General features: G+C 44.0%; 1 protein-coding gene across 1 annotated transcript in view; it reads left to right on the forward strand.

Annotated features, from left to right (window-relative positions):
• The window catches only part of LOC124777965 (uncharacterized protein KIAA0513), a 257,665-nt gene that overhangs the window by 65,209 nt on the left and 167,798 nt on the right, over positions 1 to 24,658 (forward strand). Inside the window, exon 2 of the mRNA XM_047253524.1 lies at positions 14,164 to 14,413. Coding sequence (XP_047109480.1) covers positions 14,173 to 14,413 — 241 coding nt within the window. The 5' untranslated portion in view covers positions 14,164 to 14,172. The remainder of the gene's footprint in view (positions 1 to 14,163; positions 14,414 to 24,658) is intronic.

The following is a 24,658-nucleotide window of genomic DNA, read 5'->3' on the forward strand; positions in this document are numbered from 1 at the left end:
CGTGGCGCTCAAGATACTTAGGGCACGACAGAAAAACTGAATCAGGATGACAAGACGGGAAGGAAACAAGGAAGGAAAAGAGGAAGAGTACGGTTTATTGTCCCATCGACAAGAAGGTCATTAGAGCGGAAAACAAACTTGGATTACAAAAGGATGAGGAAGGAAATCGGCGGTCCGATTTCAAAGGGATCATCCCAACATTTGCCTTAAATGATTTAGGGAAATCACACATCCAGACCAAGTGACAATTTATTTCTACACAACTCTCGTTTGGTCATAAAAATCTGCACAGAAGCCATATGGCACGTTATTAATTACGTACGAGAAATAACGTAGTCTCTCTCTTACCCTTTCTCAGACGCACACACGTACGAGAGCGCACACACACAAACACACACACACACACACACACACACACACACACACACACACACACTACTAAAACGACATGCCAACTTGAATACAGAACAAGTCAAAAGTTTATATTTCATTACGAAAATAAATTCGTCACTTAATGTTATTTGCACCCGTTTATTTATAGGGATCAAGTAGACACGTAGGAGCAAGAGCCAATCTTGTAGAGGGAAACATATTAATTGGCCGGCCGCTGTGGCCGAGCGGTTCTAGACGCTTCAGTCTGGAACCGCGCGACCGCTATGGTCGCAGGTTCGAATCCTGCCTCGGGCATGAATGTGTGTGATGTCCTTAGGTTAGTTACGTTTAACTAGTTCTAAGTTCTAGGGGACTGATGACCTCAGATGTTAAGTCTCATAGTGCCCAGAGCCATCTGAACCAAGCACATTAATTGCAAAATATCGCAAACCCGCTGTCTTATCATCTCCGTTTTAAAAGTAACGGCTGTATTTATTTACACGTTATTAAGGAGAAAAACTGACAGTGTACGAGAATAACTTACTCTCTCTCTCTCTCTCTCTCTCTCTCTCTCTCACACACACACACACACACACACACACACACACACACACCTTTTTGCTATGAAAACAACAAACTAACTTAAATATAGAGTGAGCAAAAAAGTTTATATTTCATATTTCAGTAAGAATATTCGTCAGCTAACTATACAAGCACCCTTTTATTTACAGGGATGAAGTTGTCACCTCAGATCAAGAGCCAGTGTTGCAAGGGGAGGTACATTAATTTAAAAATATTGGAAACCTGCTATTTTAGTTCTCTGTATTGAAGAGTAACATTTTTCAGAGCCATCGCTCTAGTATGATGGAGCTATTGTCATCAACATCAAAAAGTTTCCCCAGGTCAAGTTTATGGATTTCTGTGTACTATTCACTCATCCTAGAAGTGTATGTTGATGGTAAACTGAAAAGTTTCGGATGTATTTAGATACGTGACCATTACAAATTACCTCAGACAGCCTAACTTAGTATGCAATCATTCGCTTAATACGAGGGGTGTTCAATAAGCAATGCAACACATTTTTCGGAAAGCAGGTAAGTTTTATTTAGGATTCCAATACACCATATTATTCCACACTCTTTTGGCTGCAAAACCCTATTTTTTAACATAATCTCCGTTCAGTGCACGGCCTTCGCCACCTGACTGGGACGGCCTGTACCCCGCATGGTATCACTCGACGTCGCAGTCAACGTCCTGCTGCAACAGTAACATCTGCATCATCCACGTGCTGCTTCCCGCGGAGTGCATCCTTCATTGGGCCAAACAGATGGAACCCGGAAGATGCGAGATGCGGGCTGTAGAGTGGATGGCAAAGAACAGTCCATTGAAGTTTTGTGAGATTCTCTCCCTGCGCAGAGTTGTATGATGCCTTGCGTTGTTGAGGAGAAGTTCGTTCGCATTTTTGTAGCGGCGAACACGGTGAAGTCGTTTCTTAATTCCCTGAAAGTAACACAATACAGTTCAGAGTTGATCGTTGGACCATGAGGGGAGACGTCAAACGGAACAACCTCTTCAGAGTCCCAGAAGACCGGCGCCATGACTTTACCGGCTGAGGAGACGGCTTTGATTTTTATCTTCAGAGGAGAGGTAGTTTGGCGCCACCCCATGGATAGGAAACAGGTACCGTTTGTTTCCGATTCCAAGTGATGAACCCATGTTTCATCACCTGTGATGATGTTCGACAAACAATTGTAAGGTCCTTCGTTGCTCTTCGTGATCTTCTGCTAGGCAGCGAGGAGTACCCCAACTGGTGAAAGGGTGTGTCAGCCTTACCAAACGAGACGTCCAGTTGTGCAGCGAGGTATTGGATTGTGATCTGTCGATCACCTCGAATCAGTGTGTCTGCACGTTCAGGCATTTCAGCAGTCAGAGGCGTGTGCAGCCAGCCGACCGGCACGCGTGAGCTCGGACAGGTTTGCGCGACCTACATTCGTGCTCATAAATTAAGGATAATGCTGATGCATTGTGAAACAACACTCTGGTGGGCGGTTTGCGGGTTTAAATCATCTCGGCGTATCACCATGCGGTGCATTTGACCTGCGGTGGCGCTGGCAGCAGTCCACATACGCAGAGGTGTGTTGGTGCATGTCAGAGTACGGTGCAGCGAGTAAGTGTGCAGACGTTTCAAGACTTGCTAATGGTGACTGTGAGTTGAAAATGACTCAAGGAACACATATTGATGACGTTACGAGGTGTAGAATACTAGGGCGACTGGAGGCTGATCAAACACACCAGGTCGCAGCACCCCTCTGTGTGCCACAATGTGTGATCTCCAGATTATGGCAACGGTTCTAGCAGACAGGAAACGTCCACAGTTTACAACATCACAAGAATACCGATATCTCACCATCAGTGTCCGCAGACGGCCATGGAGTACTGCACGTAGCCTTGCTCGGGACCTTACCGCAGCCACTGCAACAGTTGTCTCCAGACACACAGACTACAGACGACTGAACAGACATGGTTTATTCGCCCGGAGACCTGCAAAGTGCATTCCGCTGACCCCTGCTCACAGGAGAGCCCGTAAAGCCTGGTGTCAAGAACACAGTACGTGGTCATTGGACCAGTGGTCGCAGGTTATGTTCACGGACGAATACAGGTACAGTCTGAAGAGTGAGTCTCGCCGGGTTTTCATCTCGCGTGAACCAGGAACCAGACACCAACCCTTTAATGTCCTTGAAAGGGACCTGTATGGAGGTCGTGGTTTGATAGTGTGGGGTGGGATTATGATTGTGGTGCACATACACACCTGCATGTCTTTGACAGAGGAACTGTAACAGGTCAGGTGTATTGGGACGTCATTTTGCACCAGTACGCCCGCCTTTTCATGGGTGCAGTGGGTTCCACCTTCCTCCAGATGGATGATAACGCACGGCCCCACCGAGCTGCCATCGTGGAGAAGTACCTTGAAACAGAAGATATCAGGCGAATGGAGTGGCCTGTCTGTTCTCCAGACCTAAACCCCATCTAGGACGTCTGGGATGCTCTCGGTCGACGTATCGCTGCACGTCTTCAAACCCCTAGGACACTTCAGGAGCTCCGACAGGCACTGGTGCAAGAATGGGAGGCTATACCCCAGCAGCTGCTCGACCACCTGATCCAGAGTATACCAACCCGTTGTGCGTCCTGTGTACGTGTGCATGGTGATCATATCCCATATTGATGTCGGGGTACATGAGCAGGAAACAGTGGCGTTTTGTTGCACATGTGTTTCGAGACGGTTCTCTCAACTTATCACCAACACCGTGGACTTATAGATCTGTGTCGTGTGTGTTCTCTATGTGCCTATGCTATTAGCGCCACGTTGTGTAGCACCACATTCTGCGATTACGCTTAATTTATGAGCATGAGTATAGTTACGATGATGACAGACGCCTAGTCCAACGACTCACCGTGCTTTTCTTCACTGCCATTTCTCAGTATACATGCTACAGGCGCCTATGAATATCTACGATGCTCTGACTTTCCGCTAAAGGAAAGTCAATGACGCTCTGTACTTGGAACGCTCTCCCTTACAGACCCCATTTTCTATGCTATGGACAGCGCTGCCAACTACCGGAAGTTCATAGAACTATAGTGGCTGAAGTGGGAATATTCCACGATGTCCCACAAAAAAATTTCGAACCGAAACTGGCCGAGAAAAAAGTGTTACATCACTTATTTAACGCCCCTCCTAAAATATATTGCGACTGCACTTCACCCAGACGCCACTAGCAACGGCGATAGAGAGATTAAAATTTCAGTTGTATGTTAGGTACTATTAGAAAATTCTTGGGACTAATTACTACGAAAAATACAGTAAACAATTTTTGTGGAACTCTAGCGGTATTTGGTTGCATGTCATGGTGATCTATGGGGAGTAGAGGGATCAGAAGTATTGTATATTCCACGACGTCCCACAACAAATTTTCGAACCGAAACTGGTCGAGAAAAAAGTGTTGGATCACTTATTTAACGCCCCTCCTAAAATATATTGCGACTGCACGCCACCCAGACGCCACTAGCAACAACGATAGAGAGATTAAAATTTCAGTTATATGTAAGGTACTGTTAGAAAATTCTTGGGACTAATTCCTAAGAAACATAAAGTAAAAAATTTTTGTGGACCTCTAGCGGTATTTGGTGGCATGTGATGGTGATCTATGGGGACTAGAGGAATCAGAAGTATTGTTACAGACTTGTGGATTCCATAGAGCTATAGGTGCGTCAGGAGCTAGGAAACAAGAAACTCTGGAACTACCACAGCATCTAAATACCTAGAGTTGAAAATGAAACATTCACCATCTACAAAAATGCCTAATGAAGGATTACGTTAAAGAATTCACTATCACCAACAGGAGGAGACTGTACAAGTGATGGATTAAATTGATGCAAGCCACTAAGAAGCTATAAAGTAGATTTTTATAAAGTTCCCTAAACGGCTTTTTCTCCAGTTACAATAGTAATGCACCAGTCCTCAGGCAATATTTCCTAATTGCGCATATTCCGTGTATAAAAACTGCATGCATCCTTTTTTTGTCGTCTAACCAAGCATACCTCAGCTGACTTGAGTCACCTACAAACACTCAACATGGCGTTTGCTGACTGGACCTTAAACAGTTCTCAGAGTTCGCCACGCCAGTATTTAGAGCAATGGCCTACTCTTGCACTATATTGTGACGCCAAACAGCTGACATTGCTTTGATAACAAAACTCGCCGTTACCCTCGTCATTGTTTAGACGCTGTTGCTGTGTTGCAGCACGAAGTAATAGATTACATTCTGGATTGGCCGACCTTATTAGTTAACTGCCCGTCTAACACCATTTAACAGTCTTGATTTGGGAAGCGTATGTTGCGCTCGTCCTTTGTTTATCTTAACTTCATTGCCTAAGAATCTAATTTTGGCGTTTCAGTGTGTCAACTTCTTCTGTAGGTGTTTTACGGATTTGACACTTTCTCTCGATACCATAATATATGGTACCTCAGTGATTTCAACACTGCACGCACGTTCAGTAAAAAGAGGTTTCAAATATCCTGCCAACAACACATTTTCTACGGTTTCCGTAAGTTACATCGACTACCAGACCGAGCTCCCGTTCTATCCTAGTTCAATCTGATCTTGTGCTAGATCTCGACATCTTACAAAATGTTATGTATGCCGGGCAGTCAAATGAAAATGAACACCCGCCACAACGGGACCATGGAATAGTTCCATTCCAAAGTGATCACCACACAGGTTAAGACATTTATCCCACTGGGAGACGAAGCAATCAATTCCTGTTTCGTAGAACGCGGTCGGCCGCGTATCTTTCTTCAGATCGCCACCATTTTGAGCCCGAGGGCAAACGGCAAAGCCAACGTGGAAATATCCCACATCTCCCCAAGTAAACAAACCCAAAGCTGTCCACAGAAGTTCCAGTAAGGTCATATAACCATCTTCTTCGCCAGCAGAGGCCCTCTGCTCGTTTAGTTCCTCAAGCGTGGGACCACAATCAATGACAACGCTATGAAGGCACTTGTCAGAAACTGCATAATAAAGTCGAAACGCCCAGGAATGCTGAGGGACAGAATCATACTGTCGCACGATAACGCCCACCCCACACTGCCAATCGGACGAGCACTACGCTACGCTTCAATGGTGTGTTTGGGAAAGACTGCGTCATTCTCCGTGCAGACCGGATCTTTCACCGTGTAATTTTCACATCTTTGGCGGCCCGAGGTTTCAGTCGGACAGAAAGGAGAAAAATTGTGTGCGGTTCTGGCTCCGTCAGCGACTGACCGCGTTCATTTGACTGCTCCTTATATAATTGAGTGCAACACATGGTCCAGGGAGATATAGTTTTGGTTTTATGCTTTTTGCTACCATATGTGCTGTTTCTTTGAAGAAACTATTCAAAATATTGGTTATCTCGATCTCAAGAAACCGAACAGCGATGCGTCATGGTAGTCATAGCAGCAACAAAGGAGGTTATTCCTGAAAAACTGTAGCCACAATGTCAGATCTAACAACCGTCAACAGATCAGTGAAGCGTCAGCCTTCAACCTCTTAAACTACGCTCTTTCCCGTCGTGTCATGTGGCTAGGGCCTCCCGTCGGGTAGACCGTTAGCCTGGTGCAAGTCTTTAGAGTTGACGCCACTTCGGCAACTTGCGTGTGGATTGGGATGAGATGATGATGAACAGGACAACACAATACCCAGTCCCTGAGCGGAGATAACTGAGATAATCTCCGACCCAACCGGGAATCGAACCCGAGCCCCTTGGCATGACATTTCGTCGCGCCGACCACTCAGCTACCGTGGCGGACCCTTTCCTGTCATTTGTTAGAAAGTTTACTCGTACTTCATTGTAATGAAACTAGCTACGTGAAAACAATGTACTACGGAAAACAAAAATGAATCAAATTATGCCAAAATTTAAAAAGTCGAAAAACTGCGGTTAATCGATTAATCATTTATATCTAAATACTTGGTCAACGTTTCTGAACAATATAACTTAACAAATGCGTGATATTTGGTTTATTCGTTGGCTGTTTTCCGGATCCGTACAGCATATCTGAAATGCTCTCAGGTGGTGTGTTGGTGGTTGTAGCGCGCTTGTCGCACTAAGAGCGGACTTGTAACAAGAAATGACATTCAGCTCCGGTAGAACTAATTAAAAGCATTTCACAGCACACTCTGACTTGCACTCCTGCAAATGGTTATTACATTCCTTATTAACATTATTTGCGTAATATCAAATCTGAACATCCTTTTTTTTTGTTTTTTACTTTTCGTGTGATTACTTGTGCTCAGCTGCAGAGTAAGTTGTTTATATAGTGTTTAATGAAAAATTGTGGCAGCCTGGGAGTCGAACCAGAAATTTCTTGCTTTCTCAATTCGTAGGCTTCACCATTAAACTGTCTGAGCATTTGTGCAGCCCCCCGTCACACGCCACTGGGTGACTGGAGTAGGTGGTCACCGCCAAAATGGTTACATATCACTTGTGTTAGATTCAGTGGAAAGTATACAGTATGCACGATGGGGATGACATTAATGAAAAGCAGTGACATTAATGAAATCAGTCAAAACCAGTCAGAAATAGTGAACCGGCATTCTAACGAAAATATCGTGACTAATGAAAATTTTTGCCACAGCGCGAATCCAGAATGGATTTCTTTTCTTTTTTTTCGCAGAAAAGGCTCATTCATCGGCACTAGTTTTCTTCCTGCTGCTGCAGAACTGATACATTAATTTCATCCATCCATTTCATTTAAGCAAATCATTGTTTCCCTGCAACGTCGTTACCACCATTTCCAGTGCGTGTGAAGTAGTTCACTAGGATTTTCAAATCACATCTTTTTTTTCTTTGTTATGTGTAATGCTCATATAGAAAAATTATTTGTTAAATCAGACAACATGAACGTATCTTTAGTCACCTACGTAAAGTGTATTCTACCTGCCTCTAGGTCTAAGGTATACAGAACTCATTCCCTATGCTTACTTCAAGGCAAAGATAATATACACATATTTTGATAATTGACGACATTTCACCACTATGGATACCGCAAAAGTATGTATTTTAGGAAAAGTATTTTTTACCATCTCATTTACATGACCTAAGTAAACTCATATAGGCATACGTATCCAAATACAGAGATACGTAAACAGGCAGAATCCGGCGCTGCGGTCGGCAACGTCTATGTAAGACAACAATGTCTGGCGCAGTTGTTAGATCGGTTACTGCTGCTACAATGGCAGGGTATCAAGATTTAAGTGAGTTTTAACGAGTGTACTGTGAACATCAGGAATCCGGTAAAACACAAAATCGCTAAGGCCGGGAAAAGATCGTGCAAGAACGGGACCACGGACGAGTGAAGAGAATTGTTCAGCGTGACAGAAGTGCAATCCTTCCTCAAATTGCTGCAGATCTCAATGCTGGGCCATCAACAAGCGTCAGCGTGCGAACCATTCAACGAAACATCATCGATATGCGCTTTCGGAGCCGAAGGCCCACTCGTATACCCATGATGACTGCACGACAGAAAGTTTTACGCCTCGCCTGGGCCCGTCAGCTCCGATGTTGGACTGTTGATGACAGGAAACATGTTGCCTTGTCAGACGAGTATCGAGCTGATTGAGGTGTACGGGTATGGAGACAACCTCATGAATCCATGGACCCCGCATGTCAGCAGGGGACTGTTCAAGCTGGTGGAGGCTCTGTAATAGTGTCGGGCGTGTGCATGGGACCCCCGATACGTCTAGATACGACTCTGACAGGTTACACGTACGTAAGCATCCTCTGTGATCACCTGAATCCATTCATGTCCATTGTGCATTCTATATGTGCATTGGTTCCAGCAGGACAATGTGACGTCCCACACGTCCAGAATTGTTGCAGAGTGGCTCCAGGAACAGTCTTGTGAGTTCAAACACTTCGCTGGCCACCAAACTCGCCACACATGAACATTATTGAGCATTTTTGGGATGCCCTGCAACGTGCTCTTCAGAAGAGTCCGCCCCCCACCCCCTCTCGTACTCTTACGGAGTTACGAAGAGCCCTGCAAGATTCATTGTGTCAACTCGTCCAGCACTACTTCAGACATTAGTCGAGTCCATGGCACGTCGTGTAGCGGCACTTCTGTGTGCTCGCGGAAATCCTACACGAAATTAGGCAGGTGAACCAGCTTTGCTTTTATGTGAGTCGTTTTAAGCTGGGTGTTGCGTACCACACTTCAGTTACGTTTCGTCCTGGTGGTCTGCGCGGTAAAGCGCGTAGCTGGTAATTGATAGGCCTAGGTTCGGATTCCCCTTGAAACTGTAGGTACCCTTTCCCCGGTTGGATAACGGAGGAAGTTAGGGACACACTGGTCGTCAATGTGACGTCCAATAGAAAGACTTGCATCCAGGTCGCTGAGCCACCCGGATTTATTATCATAATGCTAAACGCAATTTTTTCTATTATTATAAGTTTTGAGGAGTTTTAGGTGATTAAGAAGGGTTGAAACTTCCCCTTAGAAAAATTATGAATGACTGTGCTCGTAAACCTCTTACGTTATTTGATTTTCTAACAGCTGAGCAATAACCTATACCTTTCATGAATCACTTACCTCACAAAAATCTTCGTTTCTCAAACTACTGCAATACAGGGTGCGCCAATACTGCCAGCTAAATAAAAGATTCTAACTACTGAAGGCACTAACTACTGATAGGCATAGTTAGCAAATGAAAGACTTTGATGGAGAACAAGCAATGTATTTACCTTAATAGTGTCCAAAAGTCATAATATATATCAGTTCATGACATCCGGTCTTACAAATTTCGTTTTTCTGGCTGACACACGTCCAGATCGTCCGCTCTCAAAACTCTGCCATCTCTCTCCCCACATCCACCACTGTTGGCTGCTTACCCCCAACTGCGCAACGCTACGCGCTGTTCACATCCAACTGCCCAACACTACAATAGTGAATATTCCAACAATGCCAACCAACCACAGACTGCACACAGCACAGTCAGTGATTTTCATACAGAACGCTACGTGGCGTTACCAACATAAAAACCTAAACAGCCTACTTACATAAGAGCGCTATGTGGCGTTACCAACATAAAAACCTAAACAGACTACCTACAGGGTTTTAAAATTATATCTTCTCGAAAAGATCAAGCTGATGTTAGCCCTTCTCTACATATTCAACCTTCAACACGGCACATTTTTAACAAAGGTCAATGACTTGGCGTAGACCTCGTTTGTAGAAGTCGGTATTTTGGTTCTGCAGGAAACGTTCCACCCCAAAAATCACCTCATCATTGTTTTGGAAACCCCTGTCGCGCAGTGATTTTTTTTTCATCTGAGGAAAGAGGGAGAAGTCACTGGGAGCAGTGTCGGGCGAATACCGAGGGAGAGACTAATATTAGACAGCCCAAAAAATTGTGGGTGATGCTAAGGTCATCAGTCCCTAAGCTTACACACTACTTAAGCTAAATTATCCTAAGGACAAACACACACACCCATGCTCGAAGGAGTACTCGAACCTTCGCCGGGATCAGCCGCACAGTCCATGACTGCAGCGCTTCAGACCGCTCGGCTAATCCCGCGCGGCTTAGACAGCCCAGAGAAGCAGCTTGTGTCTGTGTGTCCCGTGCAGAATCAGCTGAGAACTTCTCGTGGCGCGGAGACATCCCCTTGGACATCTTCCCGTGATGCTTCATCTTGATAGTCTCCAGTGAATTGGTCACGAGTTTTCTGAAGTGTGTTCCTGTGACGGTTTGCCCCTTACGAGCATAATCTGTTAGCTCCACTGTATGAAAGCCCCGAACCTCACTCAGCATCACCTTGCCCGTTGATGGCTGGATCTTCGCCTTCTTCGACGGTGGTGAATCCACTTGTTTCCACTGCTTCCTATACTCCGTTGTCTCGAGGTCATCATGATACACGCAGGACAAGTCGGATTGCCATTAGGCGGTTAAAGACGTCATCGCGATTCTCATGGCGCGGCTGCAACATTTCCGGAGATGGCTCGGTTCGATGGGCTTTTTTAATAGGTGTTAACACATACGGAACCCAGCAGGCGGCAACTTCGTTACGTTCTAAATAGCATGGAAGACGTTGAAAACAATTTCAGAACTAATTTTCACCTTTTCCACAACCGCCTTCGTTGTGATGTGCCGGTCTGCGTGCACCAGAGCCTCCATTCTCTTGCGATTCTCGATTCTGCAGAGATTAGTCTGCCTCTTCATTCTTTGTGACCAGGCTTGTCTGACCACACTTGAAGCGTCTGCGTCAACTTACCAGCGTCATATGACTGTACATTCTTGCGGTATCCTTGCATAAACGCACCATGGACTGTCGCAGCACCGTTTCCCAGCACGATACTCCACATTATCAATGTGCCGCGCTATTCTGTTTCGGTTCCTGTAGCGGCATGCTACTGTAGCGTCGCGGTGATTATGTGTACCACGCCTACAGACATGCATCTGCAGATGAACAAAAATATAATTACGTAAATCTATTTTTCGAATTAATAATTAATACTTGGTAACTCCCCGTCGTATTTTCCGTGCGTGTATATTGTAGAAATGAATGTTGTACGTGGAGGCCAGCAGGGGCCCCATACTCGGGAGCAAAAGGGGCCGCCCCACCCTGGCTCTGAGGAAAAAGGAAAAAAAAAAAATTGTGTAGTCAGGTTTTCCTCGTACAAGAAAATGATTTAAAAGTGGGTATTACGCAGCTTTTAATAGGGCCGGAACTAAAAAACTTTTTTATGGCTACTTACAAGTCGCCATTCGTCTTCCAGGATGCCGGTATTAAAAGTACTTCAACTCCCTCGCCTATTAAACATATTTCAACCTCCACCCCTCTGTGCCACACTTTGCCCCCCCCCCCCCCCTCCATACTAATTATCGTATAAGCGCTCTTGGAGGAAAGAGTGCCCAGGAACACAGAAGTTTTAAAGGTCGGTGTTTCAATCTAGTGACTGTTTTTCGAATCGCGTGAAGGAATACACACTAGACACCGCAATAAGCAATTTCTAGCATTTTCTGTTGTTTTTGTAGACGTGAGACATGAGGCTGTGTTTTATGCAACGTTTGTAAATTCTACGAATTCTACATATTTAGTGCTGAATGATAATTACATGAAGCTTGTTTGGAGGATATTGTTAATTCTTCAGTTACCGACATTAACGGTCAGTAAAAATTCCGTATATTTTTAAAACTAGTTACATAACATGTGGACGGCAAAGCCATACTTCGTCGGTTAAGGGGGCTTTGAAAATCGAATATACAGCTGAATCGATAGCGTTGTAGAATAATAATTCGGTACAATTCATGGATCTGTGGTGCAATTTTCTCTTTGGTCTTTCTATTTTTCGTTTGGAATACCTAAATCTTTAGAACGAAAAATTAGTCAGATATACGCTAATTAACACGTATCTAACATCATTTTAACGAAAAATGCACGTCCTCTTCTTTCTGATAACATAGCCAACTGCTCGCAAATTTACAATACCACTGCAGTATGAACTAAACAGAACACAGCTGATCTGGAACCAACTGCAGCTTTAGGGTGAATGTTATCATTTCAAAATGGAGTATGAAAATATGCTGAAGATTTATTACGTGGCTGACTAGCGGCGAAGATCTGAAAAGTCTTCCATAGTACAACACTCTCAACGTGTTGGACGTCTACGTGTTTATATATGAGACCTAATATTCATTTCCGATAGTTATCGATGCCACACGTGTTTATTTTTTGTTTGCGAATAAATATTTCCATTTTGTACAAAATATTGTGAGGCTGAATAGTGAAGTTGCCGAAAGCCAAAATCTATACAAACAGAAATGTAAATGTTCATTTGTTTGAAATTTTGACACAAAATTGCATTTGAATACGCGCGTGTTTTTACCGACCTACTGGAGAGTCATCCGTTGAACGTAACAGCAACGCAAGAAATACTTCTGTGTTCATCATAACAATAAACCTTAAGTAAACATTACACAACATATTCTTCCGCGTTTTCTGGAATCTCACTGGATTTCGTTTCACGTGGAGTGGAAGCCAAGCTGCTTCGAGTACAGTTATGTACTATATAACAGGGGTACGTTTTATGCTGTGCGTTGCGTGCACATCGACTGAGCGATAATACAGGACAACAGCTTTAGCGGCAAATTTAACTTGGACAGCAGATTCCAGCCAGCTGGTCCGACTAAACTGCAGTGATGTGGGCAGTTTCAGTCCGACGTAAAAGGAGAAATAACAAGGCATTTTAAGCTGCCAGACTTACTGGAACGAAGCTTTCGTCACACGTCACCGCCGAACGCTGGAGGAACACAGAATGACACGTCATAAAAGGAGAAAATGTGGCGCTTGGATGGCTTCGTGGATTCTGCTATCGATATACTCGTTATCAATGTAGCACATGACAGTTCCAGTGCTGAAATATATTTCTCGGATTCGAATATGGAAGGAATTCAAAGATAACAGAAGGCTGGCAGCAGTTGTCAAGAAGCACGCCGTCCAGCATGAGCAACGTTTATACTTTGTTCATCATCTGGATAAACCAGTTGTTATGCTGATGATGAACAAAGTATAAACGTTGCTCTTGCTGGACGGCGTGCTTCTTGACAACTGCTGTCATTTAGAATATTTAGGGTTTTCGACTGCTTTGTTTGCCGTTACATGTGCATCACATCTACCGATTTCCGTCCCATTCATGTAATGCCTTCGTCCTGCGTCGTTTTTTTTGTTTTTTGTCTTGGAGTGTGTTTTTTAAACAAAAGTTGCGTGCATAACAATGTGCTGTTTTTTTCTTCGTAGCCGGTTTTCACAGAAAACAGATGTTTTATTTATGACCTATCGGCTTTTGGACTGTTCTTCCTCATCTACCCTACAGCCCGTGTCACGTACCTTCCGACTTCCGTCTGTTTGGCCCAATAAAGGATGCACCCGCGGGTAGCAGCACGTGGATGATGGAGAGTTTATTGTTGCAGCAAGACGTTGGCTCCATGTCGACGAGAAGAGTAGTACCACGCGAGGTACAGGCCATCCCAGTAAGGCGGCATAAGGCCATCGCGCTGAACGGAGATAATGTTAAAATATAGGTTTTTGTAGCCACAAGAGTGTGGAATAATATGGTGTACTGGAACCCTGAATAACACGTACCTGCTTTCAGAAAGAAAAATGTGTTGCATTACTTGTTGAATGCCCCTCGTGTATTTGTGCGTAACTTGAAAGTGTGTTACGCGCGTAATACAGGAGCGTGTTTTGTGGCTGCAGGACTCAGCAATGGTGGACCTCCTGGGCTCTAAAGACGGTGGCGGGGGCGGCGGCGAACTTCGGCAGACGCTGCGGTCGCGGCTGCTGTCGGTGCTGGAGGGCAGCAACGACCTGCTGTCCGGCCTGTCCTCGCGCCTCGAGTCGGCGCTCAGCCTCGGCTCTGACGACGCCGACAGCGACGCCGCCAGCCGCGCGCCCACCGAGTCGCTGCTCGGCGCCGGCGCCGCCCCAGACGGCGACGCCGCCCACGGTACGTACCCCGTCTCCGGACACCCCTCTGTAAAGCACAAGTGACTGTTAATCCTCAAGATGGCGGACTCGCCAGTATAAAAAAAAATCGGGGGCCTTTCTCTTGTCAGAAAACGGGCAATAACAACAGAATGGGTGCGTTCTGGAGACAGTGTCTTCGAACTTGGGCTAGCCATAGGACGTCACATGAGTAACAAATCTATCAGCGACATTTCAACCCTCGTAAAGCTGAGACCTGAGTTTCTCCTACCGTATACGACTTTCAAATAACTTCCGGGAATTCAGCCAGGTAATACTTTCAGCGACCACCGATATTTCGGCGGGAGAACACCCCGCCATTTTGTAAGCAAATTGCAACGGACAGGCGACGGACATGCAAATTTGAAACCTCGGTTCTCGGACTGCTGCAGGAAAGATAACACACACACTGAACAGCAGTGCCACCAAAGGTGACCAAAGTCAGAGCTGTCGATAGTGAGACTACGAACTCGCACGTGAGGTAGCATTGACTCTGTCCCTCTGTTTTTTGACAAGGGAGAGAGCCGGATTCCAAACAGAGTTTAAGCAAATATCTCCATCCCTGTTAACGACGTTCCTCGCTAATTTAATCTCAACTGCCTCCTTAATAACACTGTCCTAGTAGCTGGACGTGCATGCCAATATCTCGCTGTTATTATATAACATGGGGTGACCAGTATCCAAGCAATGTTCGGCAGTAGCAGATCTAGCTGACTGCTGTAATCGTGTGTGCCGTTTATGCTCAGTACATCGGTCCTCCACGGTCCTGATAGTTTGACCAATATATGCCATGCCGCAGCTACAAGGAATGCGATATACACCCGCCTTACGCAGACCAAGATCATCCTTAACAGAACTCAAAAGCACTCTAATTTTAGCTGGAGGTCGGAAAACACATTTCACATCGTATATCGGTAAAATACGACCGATCTTGTTGGAAGTGCTTCCTACATAAGGTAAAAAGGCACTAGACTTAGGTGTCGACTCAGAATTATCATCAGCCACCCGATGTACACTTGGTCGATAGCGCAACGCACCTTCAATCTGTCTATTACTACAAACATTTTGACAAGATGCAACTTCAAGATGGGACAGCTCAGCTGGCAAAGTCTCAGCGTCGGAAACGACTTGTGTCCTTTGTACCAAGGTACGAAGTACCCCTTCACGCTGAGCCGGATGGTGACGACAATTAGCCTGTAAGTACAGGTCGGTGTGCGTACGTTTCCTGTAGACTGCATGTCCCAGTAATCCATCATCCTTCCTCCTAACCAACACGTCAAGAAATGGAAGGCAACCATCCTCTTCCACCTCCACTGTAAAACGAATGTTCGGGTGGATCGAGTTCAGGTGTTAGGCCAAACAACAAAGGTATCGTCAACATATCTAAAGAAACAGGCGGGTTTCAAAGGCGCCGACTCCAATGGACTTTCCTCGAAGTATTCCATAAACAAATTTGCGATCACTGGAGACAACGGACTACCCATCCCAACTCCATCTGTCTGCTCGTAATACTGATAACGGAATAAAAAGTAAATGATGTCAACACATGCCGAAAGAGATTACTTAATTCAGCACCAAACCTAGCCTCAATTAACCGCAACGAATCAGACAGAGGAACACGAGTGAAGAGAGAGACCACATCGAAACTCACTAAAATATCAGAGTCGTTCAACTGCAGTCCCTCCAAACGACGTAAACAATCAGCTGAGTTCCTGATATGATGTTCACTCCGATCTACTTGTGGACTCAACAGAGAAGCAAGATGCTTAGCTACACGATATGTCCGAGCGCCGATGTTACTATAGGACGGAGATATTGGCATGCACGTCCAGCTACTGGGACAGTGTTATTAAGGAGGCAGTTGAGATTAAATTAGCGAGCAATCTCGTTAACAGGGATGGAGGTTTTTATTTAAACTCTGTTTGGAGTCGGGCTCTCTCCCTTGTCAAAAAACAGAGGGACAAAGTCAATGCTACCTCACCTGCGAGTTCGTAGTCTCACTATCGATAGCTCTGACACTGATCATCTTTGGTGGCACTAGTTGTTCAGTGTGTGTTTTATCTTTCCAGCATCAGTCCGAGAACAGAGGTTTTAAATTTGCATGTACGTCGCCTGTCCGTTGCAGTTTGCCTTGAAAATGGCGGGGTGTTCTCCCGCCGAAATATCGGCAGTCGCTAAAAGTGTTACCTGGCTGAACTTCCGGAAGTCATTTAAAACTCGTAAAGCTGTTGATGAAGTGATTGTAAAGTGAAACGCGAAGGAACAACCACCGCTAAACCGAGACCAGGTAGACCTCGTGTTTTGACGGACAGGGTCTGACGAGAATTGCGGACGGTGACTGTACAAAACAGCATGAAATCAGCGGATGAAATTACTCGTAAGTTTTCAAATGCTACCAGCAGACCATCTTGCATAATGACTGTGCATAGAGAGTATGGAGTTACCTTCAGTCTCACAAGAGATACTGAACTGAAAGTTCCTCAAAGTGGTGACATTAAATAGCAGCTAATAGGGTACACTGAAGCACCAAAGAAACTGGTATATGCACGCGTATTTCAAATACAGAGATATGTAAACAGGCAGAATACGGCGCTGCGGTCGGCAACGCCTATGTAAGACAACAAGTGTGTGGCGCAGTTTTTAGATCGGTTGCTGCTGCTATGCACAATGGCGGGTTGTCAAAATTTAAGTGAGTTTGAACGCGGTGTTACAGACGGTGCACGAGCTAGGGGACACAGCACCCCTGATGTAGCGATGGCATACGACCATTTCACGACTGTACCGTGAACACCAGGAATCCGGTAAAAAATCAAATCTCCGACATCGCTGCGGGCGGAAAAAAGATCCTGCAAGAACGGGACCAACGACGACTGAAGAGAATCGTTCAACGTGACAGAGGTACAACCCTTCCTCAAATTGCTGCAGATTTCAATGTTGGGCCATCAACAAGTGAAGCGTGCGAACTGTTCGACGAAACATCATCGGTATGCGCTTTCGGAGCCGAAGACCCATTCGTGTACCCTTGATAACTGAACAACACAAAGCTCTACGTCTCGCGTGGGCTCGTCAACACCGATATTGGACTGTTGATGACTGGAAACATATTGTCTGGTCGGGCGAGTCTCGTTTCAAATTGAATCGAGCGGATGGATGTGTACGGGTACGGAGACAATCTCAGGAATCCATGGGCCCTGCGTGTCAGCAGGGGCCTGTTCAAGCTGGTGGAGGCTCTGTAATGGTGTGGGGCGTGTGCGGTTGGAGTGATAAGGGCCCCTGATACGTCTAGATACGACTCTGACAGGTGACACAAACGTAAGCACCCTGTCCGATCACCTGCATCCATTCATGTCCGTTGTTCATTCCGACAGAATTGGGCAGTTCCAGCAGGACAATGCGACACCCCACATGTCCAGAATTGCTACAGAGTGTCTCCAGGAACACTCTTCCGAGTTTAAACACTTCCGTTGGGCACCAAACTCGCCAGACATGAACATTACTGAGCATATCTGGGACGCTTTGCAACGTGCTATTCCGAAGAGATCTTCATCTCCTCATACTCTTATGGGTTTCTGGACAGCCCGGCAGGATTCACGGTCTCAGTTCCCTCCAGCATTACTTCAAACATTAGTCGAGTCCATGCCACGTCGTGTTGCGACACTTCTACGAGCTCGCGGAGGTCCTAGACGATATTAGGCAGGTGTACCAGTTTCTTTGACTCTTCAATGTAAGTGACTTTACGTAACTTACCTGTCTACACATGGGAGCAAGACACATTGATGAGGGATAATAATTTCTTTTAAGAGTTCCGTACTGTGCAGCTCACAGGAATTTCTGTAATTCTGAAGGACATTTTACCTTTTGTTGTTGATCCACTAATCACTTTTCTTATAACCGGTGCCCCATTAGGACAATGAGTAGGCTGATAGGCGTCATTGTTCGATAACAGTAACCGATCATGCCCACACAGCTCTCACGATAAAATTTTATGTACAGCGAGGGAAATAATCGGACAAAATATCTCGAGCAGTGAGGTGGGGGGAGGGGGAGGGGGGAGGGGGGAAAAGTTCGCCTTCAACTTTCTTATTTTGCCCATGAAACACTATCAAAATACAATATAAATTATTTATATGATAAGGAGACAGGATGGTAGTTCTTATTAAATAATGAACTCGAGTAATTATAGTGAACTAGATCATTATGAAGCCAGCAATTTATGACTAGATCGACTACAAGCTCCCATTACAGAAGGGCAAATTGCTAGGCAGAAGACAAGTAAATTAGTCCCTATCATTTTTTCTCGGCCACATTATATTACCATCCTCCACAGATCTGGAGGTTTCTCTAGCTTTACCGGCCGCGGTGGCCGAGCGGTTCTAGGCGCTTCAGTCCGGAACTGCGCGACTGCTACGGTCGCAGGTTTGAATCCTGCCTCGGGCATGGATGTTTGTGATGTCCTTAGGTTAGTGAGGTTTAAGTAGTTCTAAGTTCTAGGGGACTGCGTGACTGCGTGTGAGATCGCTCTCTAAGTTTTCATCTATTTTTAGTTTTCAGATATATATTTTAACTGTTTTTGTGATAATATTTACTATATAAGTGACTTATTAGTGGTTTCTTCATTCACCTCTGCATTTCGTGTGTTGTGGCCTGATATTTGTGAGTGTTTCGTATCGAGCAACTTAACCTCTTACCCGTGTTTACATTCCGCGCTGACCAGTTGCAGCTGTAGCGGCGCATCGAAAGCTAAGTACTAATTAATTGTTTGTGTATAGTAGTTTATTTAGGAACTTTAGTAGTCTTCAACCGGTGTTCTTGGTGTTTTCCGGTGAAATAACTTCAGAAGAAATTTTTGCGAACTGCTTTCAGTTTCGTTACTGTCATTAGACGTTTGATTTTCTTTCTGTGTTAGTATTTTGTTATATTCTCATTTGTTGTTGATTAATACTGTCAATAATAGTAGTTACTTCCCTTGTAGAGCAAGTTTGTGATAATTGTAGTCAGTTTTTAACATCTTCTTATTGTAGTAGCGGAACTTAGATAAAGTTGTTTTCTTGTTTCAATAATTGTAAAATTTTACCATGAGTGAGAAGTGTGGGCTTTGCCGTAGGTTCGTGAGTAGTGGATTGCGGTGTGAGACTTGTTCGAAGTATTTTCACTGGGGGGAATGCAGTGGGGAAGCCAGTGGGCATTCTGGTGAGATCCTCTCCTGGAACTGCAGGTTATGTAGCAAGAGTAAGTTGATAGAGGAGCAGGAGCGTAAGATCTGTGCCCTTCAGGTGCAGTTGAAAAACGCACAGGAGGAGCTAGATAGGATGAGGAGGGAGAAGGGGGTTGGGGAATGGGAGCTGGCTGTTGGCAAGAGATCTGCTAGGAGAAGGAGATTTTCAGATAGTTTTACTATTGGTGTTTGTAATAGATATGACCAACTGTCAGAGTCTAGTGGAGAGGAATCTCTAGTAGCTGTAGATGTAGGAAGTATGCAGCAGACCTCAGCAGTTACGGTGGCTAGGACAGTTGCAAAGTCTAAGATAAAGAAGAAGGTTCTGCTGTTAGGTAGTTCTCATGGTAGAGGTGTAGGCCAGCAGTTGCAGGAAGTTTTGGGGAGTGAGTACCAGGTCACCAGCATTGTGAAGCCTAATGCAGGATTGGCTCAGGTGACTTTTAACATAGGGGGGTTATGTAGGGATTTTACTAAAGAGGATCAGGTAGTGATTGTGGGTGGGGCTGGTAATAGTATTGATAGGGATGGGAAGTATGACATAGATGGTGACCTGGAAAAGATAGCCACTCAGACTGGCAACACGAATGTGCATTTCGTGGAACTGTTTCAGCGTCACGATCGGCCTCATCTTAATATAGCCGTCAGGCGTAATAACATGAGACTTGGGGGTGCGCTGATGACAGAAGGCATGAGTCACATTTCAGTGGTGTCGGTGGAGTCTATCAGTAGGACGGGTTTCACTAGACATGGCCTGCACCTCAACAGGTATGGGAAGGGGAGGTTGGCAAAACTTATAGGTGACAGCATAGGTGGGGGTGGTGGGATCACTCATGGGAAAATTCCGGTAGTTGTGGGTGTTAGAGCTGTACCTTTTTTAGATTGAAGTCAGCTGATAGGTATTCCTGCTTAAGGGAAGTCTCTCTAACAAAGAAACCACTTTCTACAAAGCTTGGGTATCCGATTAATGAGGGAATTAGTATATTTCATCAAAATATACAAGGTATTCGAGATAAAGTTAGTGAACTGCTTATAGATGTTGACTCTGAAATTATTGGTATATCTGAACACTTCTTAAATAAGGAGATAATTCAGAGGCTTCCTTTACCAGGATACAGGTTGGCTGGCAGCTTTTCTAGGAGCTCTTTGCGGTGTGGGGGAGTAGCCATATATGTGAAAAACGGTATCCCATTTGAGTCAATTGATGTTTCAAAGTACTGCACTGAAAAGGTGTTTGAATGTTGTGCAGGTGTGGTTAAATTTAGTGGAGCTAAACTTCTTACTGTTGTTATTTATAGATCCCCAGACTCCGATTTCACAACATTTTTGCTAAAGCTAGAGGAGGTTCTTGGTTCACTTTATAGGAAATACAAAAAGTTAGTTATATGTGGTGACTTCAATATTAATTGTATAAGTGATTGTGCAAGGAAAAGGATGCTGGTAGACCTCCTTAATTCATATAATCTTATGCAAACCGTATTCTTTCCAACGAGAGTGCAAGGGAACAGTAGAACAACCATAGACAATATTTTTGTTCATTCGTCATTATTAGAAGGGCATTCTGTTAGCAAAAAAGTGAATGGCCTTTCAGATCATGATGCACAAATTTTAAGTCTAAAAGATTTTTGTGCTTCAACACATGTTAAATATAGTTACCAACTTTTTAGGAAAGCTGATCCAGTTGCTGTACAGACTTTTGTAAGCCTTATCAAGGAACAAGATTGGCAAGATGTTTATAGTGCTGATACAGTAGACGATAAATATAATGCTTTCCTCAAGACTTTTCTCGTGCTCTTTGAAAGTTGCTTTCCGTTAGAACGTTTAAAACAGGGTACTAGCACAAACAGGCAGCCTGGGTGGCTGACTAAAGGGATAAGAATATCTTGTAGAACAAAGTGGCAATTATATCAAAACGTTAGAAACAGTCAAAATCTAAATGCAGCAGCCCATTACAAACAGTATTGTAAGGTGCTTAAAAAAGTTATTAGGAAGGCAAAAAGTATGTGGTATGCAGATAGAATAGCTAAGTCTCAGGATAAAATTAAAACCATATGGTCAGTCGTAAAGGAAGTGGCTGGTCTGCAGAGACAGGTCGAGGATATAGAATCAGTGCGTAGTGGGGATGTCCGTGTTGCTGATAAGTCGCATATATGTACAGTACTTAATAATCACTTTCTGAATATAGCAGGTGAACTAAATAGAAACCTAGTCCCAACAGGGAATCATACAGCGCTCTTAGAAAAAAGTGTTCCGAGACTGTTACCTGAAATGCTCCTCCATGATACTGACAAGAGGGAGATTGAGTTAATAATTAAATCACTAAAGACCAAGAACTCTAATGGATATGACGGGGTATCTAGCAGAATACTGAAGTATTGTTCCACGTATATTAGCTCAGTACTTAGCCATATCTGTAACTTTTCCTTTAGCAGTGGTCGGTTTCCTGACCGATTAAAGTACTCGGTAGTGAAGCCACTTTATAAAAAGGGAGACAGGGATAATGTTGACAATTATAGACCTATTTCTATGCCATCGGTGTTTGCTAAAGTTATCGAGAGGCTTGTATATACAAGGTTACTGCAGCATTTAAATTCACATAATTTGCTGTCAAATGTACAGTTTGGTTTTAGAAATGGCTTAACAACTGAAAATGCTATATTCTCTTTTCTCTGTGAGGTTTTGGACGGATTAAATAAAAGGTTGAGAACGTTAGGTGTTTTCTTTGATTTAACGAAGGCTTTTGACTGTGTTGACCACAAAATATTACTGCAGAAGTTGGAACATTATGGAGTAAGGGGAGTAGCTTACAATTGGTTCGCCTCCTACTTTAAGAACAGAAAGCAGAAGGTAATCCTCCACAATATTGAGAGTGGTAATGATGTTCAGTCCCAATGGGGCACTGTTAAATGGGGCGTTCCCCAAGGGTCGGTGCTGGGGCCACTGCTGTTCCTTATTTATGTAAATGATATGCCTTCTAGTATTACAGGTGATTCAAAAATATTTCTGTTTGCTGATGACACCACCTTGGTAGTGAAGGATCTTGTGTGTAATATTGAAACATTATCAAATAATGTAGTTCATGAAGTAAGTTCGTGGCTTGTGGAAAATAATTTGATGCTAAATCACAGTAAGACTCAGTTTTTACAGTTTCTAACCCACAATTCAACAAGAACTGACATTTTAATCAGACAGAATGGGCATGTTATAAGCGAGACGGAACAGTTCAAGTTCCTAGGCGTACGGATAGATAGTAAGCTGTTGTGGAAAGCCCATGTTCAGGATCTTGTTCAGAAACTAAATGCCGCTTTATTTACCATTAGAACAGTATCTGAAATAAGTGACATTTCAACACGAAAAGTAGTATACTTCGCATATTTTCATACGCTTATGTCATATGGTATTATTTTTTGGGGTAATTCTTCTGATTCAAAAAGGGTATTTTTGGCTCAAAAACGGGCTGTTCGAGCTACGTATGGTGTAAGTTCGAAAACCTCTTGTCGACCCCTATTCAATAGTCTGGGAATTTTGACATTGCCCTCACAGTATGTATTTTCTTTAATGTCGTTTGTTGTTAGCAATATTAGCTTATTCCCAAGAGTTAGCAGCTTTCACTCAGTTAATACTAGGCAGAAATCAAATCTGCATGTGGAATGCACTTCCTTGACTCTTGTGCAGAAAGGAGTGCAGTATTCTGCTGCATCCATTTTCAATAAGCTACCACAAGAACTCAAAAATCTTAGCAGTAGCCCAAACACTTTTAAGTCTAAACTGAAGAGTTTCCTCATGGCTCACTCCTTCTATTCTGTCGAGGAGCTCCTGGAAGAGATAAAAAATTAAGCAAATTCCAGTGTTACATTCTTGATTTTCTTTATTTAAACTAACGACTTGTTTCATTTTATCTGTTTCTACAATCGTGTTATAATTTCATGTATTGACTCGTTCCATGACCATGGAGACTTCTCCTAAATGTGGTCCCACGGAACAATAAATAAATAAATAAATAAATAAATAAAACTGATGACCTCAGATGTTAAGTCTCATAGTGCTCAGAGCCATTTTAACCATTTTTTTTCTCTAGCTTTACAAAAAACTTTCGCTAGTTTATTGACAAACATACATTTTATGAAATTTGTTGAGGAGTACATTGGCTGTTTTCTTATAACGGATCATTCCAAACTAAGAATAAAGGGAAACTCTTCAGGAGTGAAAAAGAATAACATATTATCGTGGAGCAACTTCTCTTAAACAACATATTTCTGTAGTCAGAGTTAAATGACGCTTGAGTTTTTGTAAAAAACGTCACTGGACAGTGAATGACTGGAAACGAGTAATGTGGAGTGATGATTCACCGCTTTACCCTGTGACAACCCGATGGAACTGTTTGGGATTGGAGAATGCCTGGAGAACGTTACCTGCCATGGTCTACAGCACTAACAGCGAAGTACGGAGGAGGTGCTGCTACGGTGTGGGGGAATCTGAAATCTGACGTGGTCAGGTATGGATCGTTTATTGCACTTAAGAAAACACTAAAAGTGAAAGGACATGAAGATGTTTCAGAGCACTGGCTAGTGCGTACAGTAGAGGAACAGTTCGGAGGCGACGATTCCTTGTATCACCATGACAGCACTCTGTCACAAAGCAACATCTCTGAGACAATGGTTTGTGGACAGTGACATTTGTGAAATGGACTGTCTTGACCAGAGGTCCGTCCTGAAGCCAACGAAACACTTTTGGGATGAGTTAAAACGTCGATTTCGCTCCAGACCCCAGCATCCTTCATCACTGTCTTCTCCGGTTTCAGGTCTTGAGTAAGAACGGGCTGCCATTCCGCTACAGACATTCAGGCACCTCATTGAAAAGTGTCCACAGCACAGTTCAACCATTCATAAAGGCGAAGGATGGATACAGCCTTTATTAATGTTCACTAATTGCTGTCCAGATACGTTTACTTGGATAGTGTATATTAATGACCTAGCGCACAATGCTAATAGTAGCTCAGACTTTTCGTAAGTG

This window comes from Schistocerca piceifrons, chromosome 2 (assembly GCF_021461385.2).
Source record: "Schistocerca piceifrons isolate TAMUIC-IGC-003096 chromosome 2, iqSchPice1.1, whole genome shotgun sequence".
Lineage (NCBI taxonomy): Eukaryota > Metazoa > Arthropoda > Insecta > Orthoptera > Acrididae > Schistocerca > Schistocerca piceifrons.